A 19,473-nucleotide genomic window follows, 5' to 3' on the forward strand; every position below is an offset into this window, starting at 1 on the left:
TATATGACAAAATGTACTGGTCTTGTTCAGATCCCTAATCCTAAGAGGATTTGTATTTATGTAAAACCAACAGCTAAATGAAAAATTAGTTATGATATTTTCTCTGTCTAGGTAATGTTTACCGAAGAAGATGTGAAGTTCTATTTGGCTGAGCTGGCCTTGGCTTTGGATCATCTTCATAGTCTGGGCATCATCTACCGTGATCTTAAACCAGAGAAGTAAGACCAAGCCCCATGTATTATCAGTAAATAGCAATCATGTGTTGTACTGTACACTGTAGCCTACTTAAGTGCCCTAGATTGTGACCTTATGCCTGTAAGGTCACAAGAGTGACCTTATGTTGATAACCTCCACAGAAACCTGATTGGACTTGATGTTCTGGAGGGTTTAAGTCCCGTATTTTCAAGCAGCCGTTTAATCCACATCTGGATTAGAGTCAAGAGATCTCTGTGAAACTCTCATGTAATTACAGTCATAATTCAGAGGTTCAAACTGGGTGATGCAACCACCCAGAGAGCTTCCTGTGCTGCTCCTGTTTCTTTACTGCAGATACATCTGTTTTGTGTCCTTCTGCTGATTTCAGAGTGCTTGTCAAAACTGTTCCTGTTACATTAGACAGAAATGTGTACAGGGTGTACAGGTAAAGATGACATCTGTGTGAGAGTTTTATCGGATCATACTTGTTTTTATCCCTTAAACATTGTATTATTTGTTCTGTAATTGGTCATGTTTATGCCGTCATTTCCCATCTTGAGTTTAAAAAAAGAAAAGAAAAAAGGGTAACACTTTATTTTTCAGTGTCATTTTTACATACACTCACCTAAAGGATTATTAGGAACAGCTGTTCAATTTCTCATTAATGCAATTATCTAATCAACCAATCCCATGGCAGTTGCTTCAATGCATTTAGAAATGTGGTCTTGGTCAAGACAATCTCCTGAACTCCAAACTGAATGTCAGAGTGGGAAAGAAAGGTGATTTAAGCAATTTTGAGCGTGGCTTGGATGTTGGAGCCAGACGGGCTGGTCTGAGTATTTCTCAATCTGCTAAATTACTGGGATTTTCACGCACAACCATTTCTAGGGTTTACAAAGAATGGTGTAAAAAGGGAAAACATCCAGTATGCGTCAGTCCTGTGGGCGAAAATGCCTTGTTGATGCTAGAGGTCAGAGGAGAATGGGCCGACTGATTCAAGCTGATAGAAGAGCAACTTTGACTGAAATAACCACTTGTTACAACCGAGGTATGCAGCAAAGCATTTGTGAAGCCACAAAACACACAACCTTGAGGCGGATGGGCTAGAACAGCAGAAGATCCCATCGGGTACCACTCCTCTCCACTACAAATAGGAAAAAGAGGCTACAATTTGCACAAACTCACCAAAATTGGACAGTTGAAGACTGGAAAATGTTGCCTTGTCTGATGAGTCTCGATTCCTGTTGAGACATTCAGATGGTAGAATCAGAATTTGGCGTAAACTGAATGAGAACATGGATCCATCATGCCTTGTTACCACTTTGCAGGCTGGTGGTGGTGGTGTAATGGTGTGGGGGATGTTTTCTTGGCACACTTTAGGCCCCTTAGTGCTTAGTGCCCATTTAAATGCCACGGCCTACCTGAGCATTGTTTCTGACCATGTCCATCCCTTTATGACCACCATGTACACATCCTCTGATGGCTACTTCAAGCAGGATAATGCACCATGTCTCAAAGCTCGAATCATGACAATGAGTTCATTGTACCCACAGTCACCAGATCTCAACCCAATAGAGCATCTTTGGGATGTGGTGCCCTGGATTTGCACCCCAAAAATCTCCATCAACTGCAAGATGCTATCCTATCAATATGGGCCAACATTTCTAAAGAATGATTTCAGCATCTTGTTGAATCAATGCCCCGTAGAATTAAGGCAGTTCTGAAGGCGAAAGGGGGTCAAACACAGTCTTAGTATGGTGTTCCTAATATTCCTTTAGGTGAGTTTATGTTGTATGGAGTTTCTATTGTAATAACTATACATTATGCATAATTACATGCAACTAACCTTAAACCAAACCCTAATCCTAACCATGTATTAAATACATTTAGTTACTTAATATTACTCAGTCAGTACTAAAATGTAGAATTATTGTATATCGAAAAAAGTTAAATGAAAATTAGTAGTAAAAAAATGACAGATATACATAAATAAATATGGTAACTATGAAAAATAAACGTTGTGGTGAAAATGTTGAGGCACGTACATTCTTAGGAAATAACATTATACTATTTTGTTTATATTTTGTAACTGTAAAAAAAATACAGTATTATAAATAAAACACTACACTAATTTTTTAGGGGTTACAAGATTGAGGATATATTTTCTTAATGAATGTACTGGTGGTGCAGTGTCCTTTTGGGTTGGGTTGTCATTGCCTACACCATTAATCACAACATGACAGATCTCAGAACAGCGTGCCACTTGAGAGATACAGAGCGCTCCATTGGGACCTGCTCTCCAGCCACCTCCATTTTCACTTTCTAAGATGAGAACCAGAACGAATATCTCTTATACCATACTGATTGAGTGTCCCTTTCATTATTTCCAGCAAGAGCCAATTCAGAGAGCAGGCGATCTTGGTTTTGGTCCATTGTTTGAGTAGATTATCAGAGAGACAAGCCTGAAAGAGCATTACTGTACTGGGTCTGGGAGCACAGGAAGGATTATATTAAGGGGATAGTAGTTCTTCCACGGCTCAACAATAAGGATGTTTTTCCGCTGGTTGGTCAGGCCAGTAGTTTAAGTGCTGGATGCAAGAAAAATAAATTAAGTTCTTAAGGTAAATTATAAGATTCAGAGGAAGTTCTAATTTTATTCCTAAGAACATCTTAATATTCTTTTTAAGAATAATCGATGATGAATACTTGAACACTGTAAAAGCTTAACAATAAATTTATACTTTTCTTTAAGTAGTCTCTCAGGCTCTGTTGAAAACTTATTTTTATTTGTATTTTGAAAATTATAAAATTATAAATTATATTATAAAATATTATAGTAGCACGCATTATACATTACAGTTTAAAAGTTAAGGATTTATTCATATTTTTGAAAGAAGTCTCTTATGCTCACCAAGGCTTATTTAATCAATATATAGTATTATATTGATATTGTAGATATAGTAAAAACAGTAATGTTGTGAATTTAAAATCAGCATTACTCCAGTCACATGATCCTTCAGAAATCATTCTAATTTGCTGATTTGGTCCTCAAAGAAAATGTATTTGTTTTATCAATGTTGAAAACAGTTGTGCTGCCTATTATTTTAATGGAAATATGATACTTTTTGATGAATAGAAAGTTCAGAAGAGCAGCATATTTAAAATGTAATATTTTACATTACAAACATTATATTTAATGTGTCCTTGATAAATAATAGTAGTAATTACTTTTTTTTTTTTTTTTTTACTTTTGTACAGTATAGTGAATGCTGCTAGTTTACCTCACTGAACTCTTATATCCTCTGATATTTACTTCAATATATATCATTATTTTTAATTTGATGTAATAATTTGTGTTTGAATAACATTGTAACTGTTTAAATAATTTATTTTTAGGCACTCTGTTCTGGGTTAGTTGGGGGAGACATTTAAATGTTAAATGTCTTCTTCCCAAAAAACAAGGGGAAAAAAGGAATTGTCTCCGTAGTAAAAATTACATTTTATCTTAAGAATAGTTATCAATAAAAGTGGGTGTAGCATTAGGGATGTGCAGTATGACCAAAATCTTATTTCACAGTCGTTTCATGGATAATCCCATATATTACATTTACATTTAATCATTTACCAGACGCTTTTATCCAAAGCGACTTACAAAAAAGGGGAGAGCAATAGAAGCAACGAAACAAACAAGGCCAACAACCTATAAGAGCTGTAAGAAGTCTCAATTAATTAGCACAGTACAAACTTTTTTTTTTCTTTTCTTTTTTTTAATTTAATATTTATATTAAATATTCAGTTAAATATTCAAATAGATTTGGAGCATAATGAATGCAAACAAAAATATCTAAATTCTATATGTTAATAAGTATAATTCTTTATCATAAAAATGTATTACTGTGAAACGCTGTGACATTTCACTGCATATGTAAACAACTAGCTCTTTCTAAGATGTTATTAATATAAAGAGGTTTTGTGAAGAACTAATAAACGTCCTTTCTATCTCATTTCAATTTTGTAGATGTAGCTGCTCTTTATACAGTAATATAAAAATGAAATTTAATGAACTCTTGCTTCACCTTCCCAGCATTCTCCTTGATGAAGAAGGCCACATAAAGATCACAGGTGAGCAGAATTTCTTTTTATTTGCTTTCGCCACATGGTTTAACGCTTTACATTTGCCATTGACTAAAGGGACCCTGTGTTGATGGTTTAATATCTTCTCTTCTCTTTCAGATTTTGGCCTGAGCAAAGAGGCAATCGATCATGACAAACGAGCGTACTCATTCTGTGGGACGATCGAGTACATGGCCCCAGAGGTGGTCAACAGACGAGGTCACACTCAAAGTGCTGACTGGTGGTCCTTTGGAGTCTTAATGGTAAGTGTCCTTGCAGATTGTGAAGGATCATAGACTGCTACGTGAGCACTGCAGTGTTTTAGTGTCGAACATGCGCAGCACTAGCCAAGGGACAGAGGATAATGTGGTCATAGATCTGTGGGGTTTCTCACAGCAAATTTAAGCACATTTCATTAGTGTGAGACTGTTTTAACGATGTTTTAATGCATTAACTTGCTTTGCTATGCTGCGTTCCATTCAACTCAGAAAGTCACATTTTACTTGAAAAGTAAAATGGCAGAAGGCAGAAATGCAAATGAATAATGCACTAGAAAAATATACTTTGTATCTATGTTCTTCATATCCAATGCCATGCAGAATTTAGCTCAAACACTACCTGCAATTTTGCACATGCAGTGCATGCCGCTAAATAATGTTTATTGATTAGAAAAAAAAGGAAAGAGGAAAAAAACAAAAACAAAGATCCAACATCTCTCTTCCGGATTGTACCCCTTCCAGTTCACTGTTTACTGGAATCCTCTAGACTGTGTAAACCCAGCCTGATCTGCCGGCAATTTGATTTCGCCCTGTAACTCCTGAAACCTGTAAATTAAATTCTACTGCTTCTGTTACACTCTTGCGGGAACCAATCGCAGACTGGCTTATCCACCTGGCGTATTTATTGGCGGGTTTAACACGATGACAGAAATTGATCACGACGTGGTCTGATTGGTTGAAGTCATCCAATTGCATACAGATTTATTTGAATAATGCCAGTTGATCACGCCTCTTGTGCAGTAGAAAATACAGAGCAGACTCCCAAGATCGATGTTTAATTGCCAGACAAGAAATCCTCAGCTGCACCACCTGGAATTCAGAATCCTACTAATGATGAAGGCCAGCGGTGTAGACACAGGGTGGGAATGTAAGACATGTATGACAGGGGAGACATGAAAGTTTGGGTGGACAGATTGAAAACCAAGGCAGCACAAGATGCTGATCTGCGGACAAAACTTCAAAAGTGAGAGACAAATTGGGACCTTCTTTCATGGAAGACCATGAATTCAAAAGGTGTGGTCCATGACCACCTGTGCTGTCTCTCAGTCAGAGAGAAGTTTGAGGAATAGAATGAAGTTAACCACCTGAGAAAAGTGGTCTGTCACGGTGTAGGATCACATTATTGTTACTGGATAGAGGGAGGTTCATGACACATCCAGGACAATATGTGACCTGGGGCGGGAGGTGATGGGTACAGGACAGAGCAGTCCAACAGGAGGGAAATTTAGAAGTCTTATTTTGAGCACAGATCAAGCACACAGCGACCTTCTCACTCCCAGGTACCAAGTGAGTTTGGATGGCCCCACTGGAGAACTGCAAGTGCGGACCAATTCAGGAACATACAGCAGACATACTGGAAACCCCCCAGGCACCTTGACTTTGCTCAATGCCCGCCTGACATGACCCTCAACACCCCAAATAGTAATAAGCACAGGGATGGAACATTATCATGAGGGGATATTTGGGAAAGCACTGCACAGAAACCTACATAAGTCAGATTTGTGTCCAACTTCACCACCAAACTGACAGAGGCTACCTGACACACTAAATAAAACACCTATAAAAGTTTGCAAATCTCAGAAACTGATGGAGATTTTTTTCAAAAGTCTGGCACCAGCCAGCAGTTCATGTGTATCCCCTCTACAAAAACGATAGATCCCAAGAGCCGAACCAACCAGGCACTACAGCTACCCTTCTCTGTCTTAATAAATGACTGTTAAGAACCTCTCCTGCATCTGCCTGATATGTTGTATGTGTACCTGAGAGAGGAAGAAAAGATGAGAATATTAACATATTAATCATGTCTCCCAGCACATAACTTACGAATGCCTGTAAGACAGCAGGGGCGTTTGTAAGCCCGAACTGAAGTACAAAATACTCAAAGTGCCCTATAGGGGTATTAAAGCCTAATTATTAAAGGTCTTCCACTACCACCATCCCACATCCGGACTAGGTTGCATAGGTCTAAAGACTCCAAACTCTTGCCCCCTGCAATATCTCAAGGGCAGATGACACAAGAGGCAGAGGTGTACTTGTTCTTAACAGTTGTATTAAGAATTCTTAACATGTTTCGTGATGGAGAAGGAAAAGAGCCATGAGGCAGATAATTGCTGGTGTGGAGCTTGAGGGGGTGGAAGAGAGGGAGCTTGGGGCCAACTGAAGACCACTCTTAAATCAAGATAAACTGCCAGGACCTGGGAGAGTTCAGCAGCCCTCTCCACCTATAACACAAAAAAAGCGGCAAAAGGGACAATTTGTATGACAAGATGATTTCCAAGCAATAATAGTGTGTTCTCTGCCTAGTTAACATGATTGTTGACTGATACAAGGATAAGCCAACATTATGGGCTACACCAGTGTGTCAAACAGGTAGAAAACCATTTCTTCCCTGTAAGACGACTCACCAGCACTGTGATGCAAGTGATAGTGGCAGAAACAGAGCCAGAATCAGACAAAAATCAAAGCCAAATCAGTGAGCTGGACAAAAGGCAGGGTAGACCGAAACAAAACCGATAAGAAACCAAACCATGAACAAGGTTCACAAATGTTCCAGCATTGAGGCGATGCACGTCGCTGGTATTTACTATCCCAATTTTTAAATTCTTAGGTCATAACCACGCGGCAACCTCCCGCGATCTCTCTTGAAGCCAATATGGAAGGAATTTAAACTGTAATTCCTTAACTGGCCACTAGAAGCAGGCTCTAGAAGGGAGTAGAATCTCATTAAGCCCCATGTTAAAATTCTCAACTTTACAGCAGAAAAAAACATGTTTAACGCCTGGTAAAAATTGTGGTTTTAGCTTATAAGGCTAATTTTGATCTTCATGACAACTATGAGGGGTATGAATTTTGTTATAACTCATTCGTTTACGTTACATAAAGCCTTAAAGTTCTGCATAATTAAGGGTGTGGTTACAAGTGGATAGCCATTTATCTGCCGTCTATAGTTATTGCGTCAGCTCAGCTCAGCGCACATCCCGCCTTTTTGCCCATTTTCTGTTATCCGGGAGTGACACACGATGACACGCTCACAAGATGACAACGCCCACCTCGACCCTGCTTTAAGCTTCAGAACGGCTTTTCGGAATCCTATGGGTGATATCACGGACACTACGTCCATATTTTTTTACAGTCTATGGTAATAACAAGTGAGTTTTAAATAATATTTAGACCACAGAATTAGGAAATGTGTCTTGTGTCCATTTCAGAAATCTGGTCAGAATATCCCAAATCTGACTTTGAATGGAACGCAGCATTAGCAAAAGTTGCTAACCTTTGGGGTTGCTAAAAATACTGTTAGTAATAGGTCTAAAAGGGATATATTGTCGCTGCCCGATGAAACTCATGTATGTCCAAAGCGGTTACTTTTCAGGAAGTGAAAAAACACCGTATTTCAAAATCAGAATGTAGCGTTGTCATACTTGGTATGGCATCTTTACATGTAACCATATTCTTGCCAGTGTAATGATATAATCCACATTTGACCAAAATTGAGTTTAAATGGACATACGTGCATATTTTACAGTAACGGTGGTCGATACGCATTCTTCCGATCATTAATTAGTCAGAAGGCCAAGTCGCGTTTCGTATTTCACATTCATTTTCAGCGTTTATTTGCGCATCTTCTCAGTTAACAACGGCTCTGTGTAGTAACAGCTGCTCTATGTGAAATCACGCACCTGAGGGAATTTACCGCTGATTAGAGAACCGGCTTTACTGACGAGATGCGCATTAACGATCGCCGATCGTGATCGGAGCAGCCCTACATTTCAGTAATGAACACAATGTAGACTTAATTGTTTGGCTGACTCAATTCTATTTTCCTACAAACCTTCCTCCTCATTGTTGACCCTCGCAATCGCTTCAATAACAGCCCTATCATAGTTAACATTCATCAATTCACACAGCTCCTTTCAGAGACAGACATCCTGAAGGAAGGGAGAAAAATTGATCAGAAGAAATATAGCGCTATGCCCAGGCAACATTGTTCCACTTCACTTCGGAAATCCGTGCGTTAGGATCTTCACAATACGATGAAACTTCACGAGACCGGCGAGATACTTCCACAGGGTGGGAGATAAGCGGCGTGATTGACAGATTTGACACTAAATGGATATACGTGAAAATAAGATGACATGATTTCACAACTTTTCATTGGTCATTTAGATATTTAGATAGCCATTTAGATATGTGAAGCATACTGTATACGGAAATGAACCTGGACATTCAATCCGTTGAAAAATCTAAAAATCGGCAAAATGGACATACGTGGTTTTCATTGGACAGCGACGATATATTGATTGGACACTTCCTCACTAGATAAAGGAATTCACGGGAAATATTCTGCTGCACCACTGGGCCACAGATATTAAATGCTAGAAATATCTATTTCGGGAAAACACCAGTTATTATTGCCTTGAGCTGTTGTTGGTAATTGCTTCTATATGAGGGTACATACTTTAAGAATTTCCATTTCTTCCGCAGCAAGTGACTCACAGCCATTGTTAGAACAAAGGAGACTTTAAATTAATTATTTAATGTTGAAGTATGTACTTTCTGCTTAGCAGCACCCATTAAATCTACCAATAGGGGCTACTTGGACCATGCTAAGCAGCTGTATTTTGACCTTGGGTTGACAAATCACAATAGGCGTTTGAAACAATAGGAGTTTGAAACATGACAACCTGGTGTGGTGGCTGGCTTTTTGTAGTACAGAAACCTTAAAAGGTTTGTGAGCCAGTCAAGACTGAAACAACTGGTACATTATTTTTGAATTAAATGTCTACTTTATCAACTGTTTATAAACTATTGTATCACACAGTTCTAATCTGCTTATTGTGAAAAGGGATATATAAATAGATTTGACTTGATAAGCATGTTTTGGACTAGTCTCAGTCGATGTTTGGTGGATCCATTCTTCTGGAATGTCACTAAAAAACTGCAGCCCATTTAACTATACCTCACTTCCAAATATCTTCCCATATCCCATTTTAAAATTAATTCACTCACAGGGAAAGGTGTTATTGAGTAAGCATGCTGACTTGAGACAGATTTGATTTCAGTACGAGCTTATACCGGGAAGCAGTGCTGAATACACAATTATAGTACCATCCGTAAATAAACTTGCTAGAGCAAAGCCTGATGCTTCTATTACTGTGCCTAGTTTGAAATGCTGACTGGATCCCTGCCATTTCAAGGCAAAGACCGCAAAGAGACCATGGCACTTATTCTCAAGTAAGATTTATTGTTGTATTTGTGTATTATCTGAAAGGCTCTTTTTTGTTTGTTTAAAGATTTGTAATAAATTGTCCTCATAAATGGATCTGTCAAGATGATTTGTGATGTTTGTGGCTGTGCATCACAGTCTCATTTATTTTTAGAAATGAATAACAGATTTAATGGTTGTTTTTGTTTTTGTTTTGTTTTCCTCAGGGCAAAACTGGGCATGCCACAGTTCCTTAGCCCTGAAGTCCAGAGTTTATTGCGGGCTCTCTTCAAAAGAAACCCTTCCAATAGATTAGGTAAGGCTACTGTACATAACTAACAATATCAAATATGTTACTCACCTGCCGTCTATCCTTTCTCAAGAAGACCATCTTAATGCAGCCATGGTGGTTTACTAGTCTTCGCTTATCTATATTGGTGACTGTTCTCCTGGATGGTCAGATGATTAGTGCACAAAATCATACTTAAACCATTAAAATAGGCCCACTAAGACCAGCAAATCCCTGATTTAAGCTATTTTTCCAGAAGGGATGGTGTAAATAATATGAAATGCTTAGCTCAATAAATTTATCAGATTCAGATGTTGCCACAGTGATACCTCTTTTAGATGAACATAGTATTGTACATTGTTTTTATGACAGCAGCAGTGGGCTTGAATCTCATTTTAGTCAGAGATGATTTCCTGTGTGAATGACTGCAGTCAGACTTCCAGATGCTGCTGCTGAATGTTTGTCAAGCTGAGATTGGATTTAGCTAGGGGAATCATTTTATCCATAATTTATAAGGCAGAGATAAATGCCATTGAGACCCAATGTTGACGGTGGCTTAATATTCTTCTGTCTCCGATAAGCTCTATACATCCAAACCAAGTCCTGTGACTCACTCATGTATGACTATAACTACTAACATACTTTGAATGCTAAAATGAAAGGGAACATTTATATGCATGTTATCATGGAATAGTTAATGAGGTGAAATAGTGTTGCACAGTGGAGTGCAACAGTAGGTTTCCGGAAGCATAAAATCTTATTAATTTAGTTTTTAGCGATAACATATTAACTTACAAGAGCTTTTGAGTACCATGAGGTTTGATGTTGTTAATTCAGTGTAATTTACCACTGGCTAGATATACAAAGTTCTGTCATGAAACTCAGGATGACACAGGCTGATAGGTCCTTAACTGAATTTGTAGCCATCACGTCATCATCTACATAACGCAGCTGATTGGTTGGCGTGGCATCAGCAGCCAATAGAGACAGAGCATCACGCGTCTTAATATGAAAGCCAAAGGAGGACAAACCAATCGTCTCCATTGACTTTCTATTGCGGGAAGCAGCCTCCTTGTTATTTCTGACTTATAACAAAAAAAATAACAATGTCTAAAAGCTGATATGTGACAAGGTGTACAGAAAACAAGCTAAAAAACCCAGGAACAAAAACCCAGAAGTTTTTATAAGCTACTGACCCCAAAAACAAACATTTAAGGACACAAAAGTGGATACAGGCAATTGAGACAGAGTGCGACGTGTGAAATTACACTGAGAACTAAGCCCACTGGAGGGGAAAGTCATCGGCGACAGGAAATATCATATATAAAACTGACATTTGGATATTTGACAAAATGTTTACTGCACACGTAGGCATACTGAGACATACTGAGTGCCAAGATCCTTAAAATGTCTCCATTCTTCCTACTGAAGCTTCACGTTTTATTGCCTGTATCCACTTTTGTCTCCTTAAATGCTCGTTTTTTGGGGTCGACAGCTTATAAAAACGTAGTTATGTTTTTGTTTGCCTTGTTTGCTGTACACATTGTCACATATCAGCTTTTAGACATTGTTCTGTTTTTATTATGAGTAAGAATATACGAGGCGACTGCTTCACACAATACAAAGTCAATGGAGAGTGGATTGTCTCCCCCCCCCCCCCCCCCCCGGTGTGGGCATGGCCTAAATACGCTCTGTCTCTATGAGCTTGCTGTTCAAACATTCAAATACTTGGCATTGTTTTCTGTTAGCAGTCTGTAGCGCATTTTCACCTCCACCTGTTTTTCCAGATCAAGATGTATTGATCTGTTACAGGGGTTATTCCATGTGTTATATGTGCAGCAGCAGCATGTCTTACATGCTCACACCAGCATGTATTTGAATGTATTGGCAGTAGCAAGTTTCTGTACTTGCTTTGCAGCAGAAGCAGCAATAATAAACAACACCAGCGTAGCAGATCTATTCCACCAAGACCAAATACATTAACATTGCCACATCCATTACCATGCCAATCTCTCAGAGAGTTGTCATGACAAAACTGCTTTTAATAAAACTTGGCTGTCTATGCAGTAAACAAAGTGGGGGAAAAAATTATTTGTTGCTACATAAAGAAAACAGAGAAAAGGTGCTGTGTTGTTACCTTTAGCCAAACACTTCAACACATATGATGAATGTTATCGCCACCTCGTCAATCCTACTCTCCGTGGGCGGTAAAAATACAGAAGATCAATTTCTAGTTTTAACAGAAGCCCTGTAGCTGTGAAATGTTTTGCATAATCCAGCGGAATTTTGCTGACAAATAAATGGGGATATACACCGATAATGCATAACTTTACACCGATAATGCATATCTTTATGTGAAGTAACTAACACTGATTATCTCTTCATCACTGCATCCATTAGTGGGTGGTATATATTAGGCAGCAAGTGAACATTTTGTTCTCAAAGTTGATGCGTTAGAAGTAGTAAGGCAAGCGTAAGGATTTGTGTGAGTTTGACAAGGCAAATTGTGATGGTTATACGGGGTCAGAGCATCTCCAAAACTGCAGCTCTTGTGGAGTGTTCCTGGTCTGCAGTGTTCAGTATCTATCAAAAGTGGTCCAAGGAAGGAACAGTGGTTACACGTTGATGCATGTGGGGAGAGAAGGGTGGCCCATGTGGTGCAATCAAACAGACAAGCTACTATAGCTCAAATTGCTCAAGAAGTTCATTCTGGTTCTGATAGAAAGAAGTCAGAATACACAGTGAATCATAGTTTATTGTGTATGGGGCTGCATAGATCAGTCATGGTGCGGTTGCTGACCCCTGTCCACTGCCGAAAACACCAATAGTTGGCACGTGAGCATCAGGTAAGGGCTGTTTTGGCAGCAAAAGCGAGACCAACACAATATTAGGAAGGTGGTCATAATGTTAGGTCTGAACAGTTTATGTGCAGGTAATGTGGAAAAAGAATATACACAGTGTTCATTTACATATACTATGGCTTTGCAACAATACAATGCTGATTGAAAATGTTTGAACTTATCTTTTAAATGATGAGTTATGCTTCTGTATGAGCATTAGTACAATTGTCAAATTCCTGCTAAAAACTACACTACCCTTAGCCCTGAAGAGATATCCATCAATCAGAGAGAAGTCACTCTTACAATGAGAATAAGTATCAAAGCCAAACATGAGCTCAGCCATGACCACCGTCAACAGTGGTAGATGGTTTCTGCAGCCAGATGTTAGGCTAACTGGGTTATGCTTACCAGCAAAACAGTGATCAATTTTCTTAGCACAGCATTTTTAGCTTCCTATTTGTTGGGGGTTTAAAAGGTTAGCTACATCAAGCAGGATGGGAAATAGAGCTGAAGAGGATTCCGAAGAGTGCTTTGAACACTTGTCTGACTCACAGATAGATTGATGTTTCATGGGAATCCCATTCTTTAAATTGTTTTATGTGACAGATGGGTTTTAGAACATTTTTGTTTTATGAGGCATTTCATCCAACCTGTTACCTGACTCTTTATCCTCTGGTTGTTCTGCAGGTGCTGGACCTGATGGAGTGGAAGAAATCAAACGCCATATATTCTTTGCAACAATAGACTGGAATGTAAGTATATATATGTATGGCATTAGAGTATGTCTTAAATGATGTAAATTGTGATCATTATGTGGGCTTTCCGTCTTCTTGATTAACAGAAGTTGTACAGACGAGAAATCAAGCCTCCATTCAAACCAGCAGTGGGCCGACCAGAGGACACCTTTCATTTTGATCCCGAGTTTACATCCCGCACACCGACAGGTGAAGCAAATTGCAGTTGATTTTCAGATTACACACGCATTACTCGTACTCTATTTTATTTAAAGAATGGCTGGAAGAATCATTTTAAGTGTTTGCTTTTAAACATCAGAGACAATGTGATAGACAGCAAGCTGGAAACTATTCTTACATAATAGTCTGTGCCCAGCAAGCCCAGGGAGAGTGCAAAAACAAATTAGAGTGAACTGCAACAGCAGAACCTGTTTACCAAGAACCCTCGGGTCCTGCCATATAGTGCATACTATTCATACTGCTCAAATGGGATCAATTGTGTGTTTCCATTCATAGAGAGACTGTGTCCTTCCTTGTGCCCCTGTGTCCTTGCCTTTCTATACAGGTCCTTCTCCAAAAATTTGCATATGTGATAAAAGTTCATTATTTTCCATAATGTAATGATAAAAAATTAACTTTCATATATTTTAGATTCATTGCACACCAACTGAAATATTTCAGGTCTTTTATTGTTTTAATACTGATGATTTTGGCATACAGCTCATGAAAACCCAAAATTCCTATCTCCAAAAATTAGCATATTTCATCCAACCAATAAAAGAAAAGTGTTTTTAATACAAAATTTGCATATGTGATAAAAGTTCATTATTTTCCATAATGTAATGATAAAAAATTAACTTTCATATATTTTAGATTCATTGCACACCAACTGAAATATTTCAGGTCTTTTATTGTTTTAATACTGATGATTTTGGCATACAGCTCATGAAAACCCAAAATTCCTATCTCCAAAAATTAGCATATTTCATCCAACCAATAAAAGAAAAGTGTTTTTAATACAAAAAAGTAAACCTTCAAATAATTATGTTCAGTTATGCACTCAATACTTGGTTGGAAATCCTTTTACAGAAATGACTGCTTCAGTGCGGCGTGGCATGGAGGCGATCAGCCTGTGGCACTGCTGAGGTGTTATGGAGGACCAGGATGCTTCGATAGCGGCCTTAAGCTCATCCAGAGTGTTGGGTCTTGCGTCTCTCAACTTTCTCTTCACAATATCCCACAGATTCTCCATGGGGTTCAGGTCAGGAGAGTTGGCAGGCCAATTGAGCACAGTAATGCCATGCTCAGTTAACCATTTACCAGTGGTTTTGGCACTGTGAGCAGGTGCCAGGTCGTGCTGAAAAACGAAATCTTCATCTCCATAAATCTTTTCAGCAGATGGAAGCATGAAGTGCTCCAAAATCTCCTGATAGCTAGCTGCATTGACCCTGCCCTTGATAAAACCCAGTGGACCAACACCAGCAGCTGACATGGCACCCCAGACCATCACTGACTGTGGGTACTTGACACTGGACTTCAGGCATTTTGGCATTTCCTTCTCCCCAGTCTTCCTCCAGACTCTGGCACCTTGATTTCCGAATGACATGCAAAATTTGCTTTCATCAAAAAAAAGTACTTTGGACCACTGAGCAACAGTCCAGTGCTGCTTCTCTGTAGCCCAAAGGTGGCTTGACCTGGGGAATGTGGCACCTGTAGCCCATTTCCTGCACATGTCTTTGCACGGTGGCTCTGGATGTTTCTACTCCAGACTCAGTCCACTGCTTCCGCAGGTCCCCCAAGGTCTGGAATCGGTCCTTCTCCACAATCTTCCTCAGAGTCCGCTCACATCTTCTCGTTGTGCAGCGTTTTTTGCCTCACTTTTTCCTTCCCACAGACTTCCCACTGAGGTGCCTTGATACAGCACTCTGGGAACAGCCTATTCGTTCAGAAATTTATTTCTGTGTCTTACCCTCTCACTTGAGGGTGTCAATGATGGCCTTCTGGACAGGGTTGGGTCGGGCCGGCAGTCTTACCCATGATTGCGGTTTTGAGTAATTAAACAGGCTGGGAGTTTTTAAAAGCCTCATGAATCTTTTGCAGGTGTTTAGAGTTAATTAGTTGATTCAGATGATTAGGTTAATGGCTCCTTTAGAGAACCTTTTCATGATATGATAATTTTTTGAGACAGCAATTTTGGGTTTTCATGAGCTGTATGCCAAAATCATCAGTATTAAAACAATAAAAGACCTGAAATATTTCAGTTGGTGTGCAATGAATCTTAAATATATGAAAGTTTAATTTGTATCATTGCATTCTGGAAAATAATTAACTTTTATCACATGCTAATTTTTTGAGAAGGACCTGTGTATATTTTTATCTGAATGTGTCCACAGACTCACCCGGTGTTCCACCCAGCGCTAATGCACACCAGCTCTTCCGCGGCTTCAGCTTTGTGGCCTCTAACCTGGGTCAAGAACAACCTTTGGTCGAGATCAAGCAAATCTCTGTAAACCCCATTGTACAGGTGAGCAGGACTCTGATAATCGCTTTCTGGCAGGTTGTGGAAACCATCTACAACCATATAATAATGTTATTTTAAAAATCTTTCAAACTACCTCACCAAAGTATAGCAACAAAATGGTATTCAAATTACATTAGCAATCTCATAGCAGCATGCATAAAACACTTAAAATACCGTAGCAACTGAGTGACTCAAAATACCTCAGTAACTACACAGTAAAATGCAACTGGACTGCAGTACCTTAATAACCACCCACAACACTGGCAACAGTTTTGCACTGGCAAAAATCACTTCAATTCTTCAGAAAAAGTACAAATTGTGTTTCTTTGGTCTGAGAAACAAACAATATTTCACTAAAGTAAAGCATTATTTACTATATAGAGGGCTAGTCGATAACATACAGAAAATATTGCAGTCAGCCTAGCCAAAGTTGTTTTCTGTATTCATCTAGCCTTGGTCTGGCTGTGAGCATGCAGTCAATTCAGACCTATTCCTCAGGGAAGAAGAGTTGTGTAGCACAGCTAAAAATGAGAAGAAAGAGAAAGAAAAAAGAGACTGCGTTACATAATCTGAACTAATTCCGCCAGATGGTTCATACCTGAAGAGCTGCTTTATTGCAGTGTCTGAGCTGACATGGCAGTGACCGGAATGAGATGTATTGATTGGCAGGAACACACTGGCACACGAGCAGATATCTGTTCTGCGGTGCCGTAGTCTTGAATTCTGATCATTCTGATCTGATGTGGCATCTGCCAAGCATTCAATATTAACTTACTCTGATAGGGCTCATGAAGATTCATGAGTGCAGCTATTTGTAGAAGATTTCCAAACCTGTGCTGTGAATTGGTTTTAGGGGGTGTTTCATTCACTATGTTGTTGACTATTTGCATATTTGGAAGTATGTATGTCTGTTTCACTTTTAGCCGATGAATATATTTATTCAAGGAAAAAGCTGTGCTTGCAAGGCAGCAAAATAATGTTAGGTTCTGTGCATTGCCAAACACAGGGTTTTAGAAATACAGAGGTCCAAAAACTGGGAAACATCATCCATTTTAAGATATCTGGATGTCAAAATGTTTGATAACAATTGCTTAACCATGTGCAAAGAGTACAAAAAAGTTTTTTAGCTGAACTATCTCTTTACATTTTTAACACTGGCCAGATATGGGCATTTTAATTTACAAAGGTTGCAGACACCTGGGGATTTCTTGTCAAACTCAGAAAATGTATGGAATAAAGAAAAAATAGTTAGCAAATATATATCATATCAAACATATTTAATATGACTGTCCTCCTAACCACAACCTATAAACACACTTAAAGGGACAGTTCACCCTGAAATGTAGTCATCATTTACTCACCCTCATGTTGTTCCAAACTTGTTTGAGTTTCTTTCTTTTCTGTTGAACACATGCAAAGATATTTTAAAGAATGTTGGTAAACTACCCAATATGGTAGTTGAAGGGTTACTTCAGCGATTAGCATATGGCTTTCTGTCAGTAGAAACCCTGAAGTATATTTTATAAGCATTTTATTTCTGGAAAAATTACTCGGATGATGCAAATATCTTCAATTTGCGTCATCGGTAATATTTTTGGCCAGGGGCTAAAGACTACAGCCAGCAGAGGGAGCTATTTCCACATTTTTTCAACTCACGCATGGAGGGGTGGGAGATCGCACTCACTCAGCTCGCAGCTGCAGGCTTTAATGTAAACGGAGCTATGCTGAGCAATGTAAGTGTTTTAACCTGATAACCGTCACGAGGACGGTGACGCACTGAAACTCTCTTTGCTTAAATTAGCTCAAAATTACTATCAGATGTAAGTAATTACCTTGACAAACTATACATCATTAAAAAGATCTAAGACTAAAGTTTAATTTTGTTACCTCTGTTTTATTCTCAAAGTCTTATAATGACCGTAATGTGTTAATATGTGCCAGGAGTTATGAATATGATCTTGGGCGTCGCCACCTTTTGATTGTAATATGCGCGTCATTTGCTCCCATTCATAAAAAACTCTTCTCTGGTCGTCATGAAGACACTCGACAAAACAACTTCCCTCAGGGCTTTTACTTCAAATGTGTGCAGATGTGGAGAAATATTGATAGATTCTCACATGTTTGAGTCAAATTTCTATACAGAGAAGTATTATTTATTCAATCTTTATCCAAAATCCGCGGATGTATGATTATGAGAGCAGTAGGCTGTGATATGCTGTGTTTTCAATTCATTCTGGCAGCCGGAGGGCGCTGGAAAGCTGTACTACTGAAAATTCACTCCCTTGTGGAACACATGAAGAACAGACACACCATGTGACATTCAGGAAGTATCTGACATGACCAAAAACAGCTTTCTAGCGATCGTTAGATCGCTATTTTATGCAGATAGACACGTTTTAAGACAATAAACACACAATCGCGGCAATATATGGTTGGTCTGTGTTCTTTATGCTATGTTGGGTGGTTTCATAATAGATGATATTTATAATGCAATGCTATTCCACATAGCTTTTAGCATTGTATATTTTCTGTCAGATTTGTTGACCCGAAGCTACATGAGATCACATATTGTTATATAAAACACTCGACTTATAAATTATAAAGTGATATGAAGCAAGTTTTGAATAAAACATGATTTTAATCGTATAAATTGTTGTTTTGCTGGTGTGCTAAGCTAACATGCTAGCTTGCCCTAGATGCACCTGCCACTGAGTAAATACTTTATTTTTATGAACATTTTCTAAATGTAAAACTACTGAAATGCTTATTTGGACGAAATGCATTCAATAGAGTCTCAGTGAGGGTAAAGTGAGAGGTTTGATTTAGAAATGAGGTTTGAATAGAACAGTTTGAATAGAGAATCGTTAGTAATTATAATGCAGACAAAAGAATAATAATTAGAGCCATCACCAGTCCGCAGAAGTGTGAATGTGTGCCGGGGAGACAAACTGAATGGGGCAGTTGCACCTCTAAACAATAGAGGCAAAATAGAGAATGAAAGCTGAGAAGATGTGGCAATAAACATCATTTGATATTTCAGAGATATCTCTAAATAAAATCACATGAAACGATCTTGTAAAACGTTTAATAAAATTCAGAGTTTTAGACTGATCATCTTCAGATCTGAAATATAACATGGTCAGACTTGTGGCTTTAGCTGTAGTGCATTTCTAGATTTCTCCAAGGCCCACTTCAATTTTATTTTCATAAAGATATTTCATACAAATACATTTCTAATAACTTTACAAAACTTTGAAGCTTATTATAGCTTTTTTTATTATTATAAAAAATATTATC

At 38.5% G+C, this 19,473-nt stretch overlaps 1 protein-coding gene across 2 annotated transcripts in view; it reads left to right on the forward strand.

The window, feature by feature from the left end:
- The window catches only part of rps6ka2 (ribosomal protein S6 kinase, polypeptide 2), an 88,666-nt gene that overhangs the window by 52,862 nt on the left and 16,331 nt on the right, over window positions 1-19,473 (forward strand). For both annotated transcript variants that reach the window (XM_067421443.1, XM_067421442.1), the window contains exons 6-13: window positions 112-218; window positions 4,280-4,317; window positions 4,429-4,571; window positions 9,751-9,821; window positions 10,020-10,108; window positions 13,609-13,673; window positions 13,763-13,865; window positions 16,049-16,179. In XM_067421443.1, the coding sequence (XP_067277544.1) occupies window positions 112-218; window positions 4,280-4,317; window positions 4,429-4,571; window positions 9,751-9,821; window positions 10,020-10,108; window positions 13,609-13,673; window positions 13,763-13,865; window positions 16,049-16,179 (747 nt within the window). The remainder of the gene's footprint in view (window positions 1-111; window positions 219-4,279; window positions 4,318-4,428; window positions 4,572-9,750; window positions 9,822-10,019; window positions 10,109-13,608; window positions 13,674-13,762; window positions 13,866-16,048; window positions 16,180-19,473) is intronic.

Source organism: Pseudorasbora parva, chromosome 17 (assembly GCF_024679245.1).
Source record: "Pseudorasbora parva isolate DD20220531a chromosome 17, ASM2467924v1, whole genome shotgun sequence".
NCBI classification, from domain to species: domain Eukaryota; kingdom Metazoa; phylum Chordata; class Actinopteri; order Cypriniformes; family Gobionidae; genus Pseudorasbora; species Pseudorasbora parva.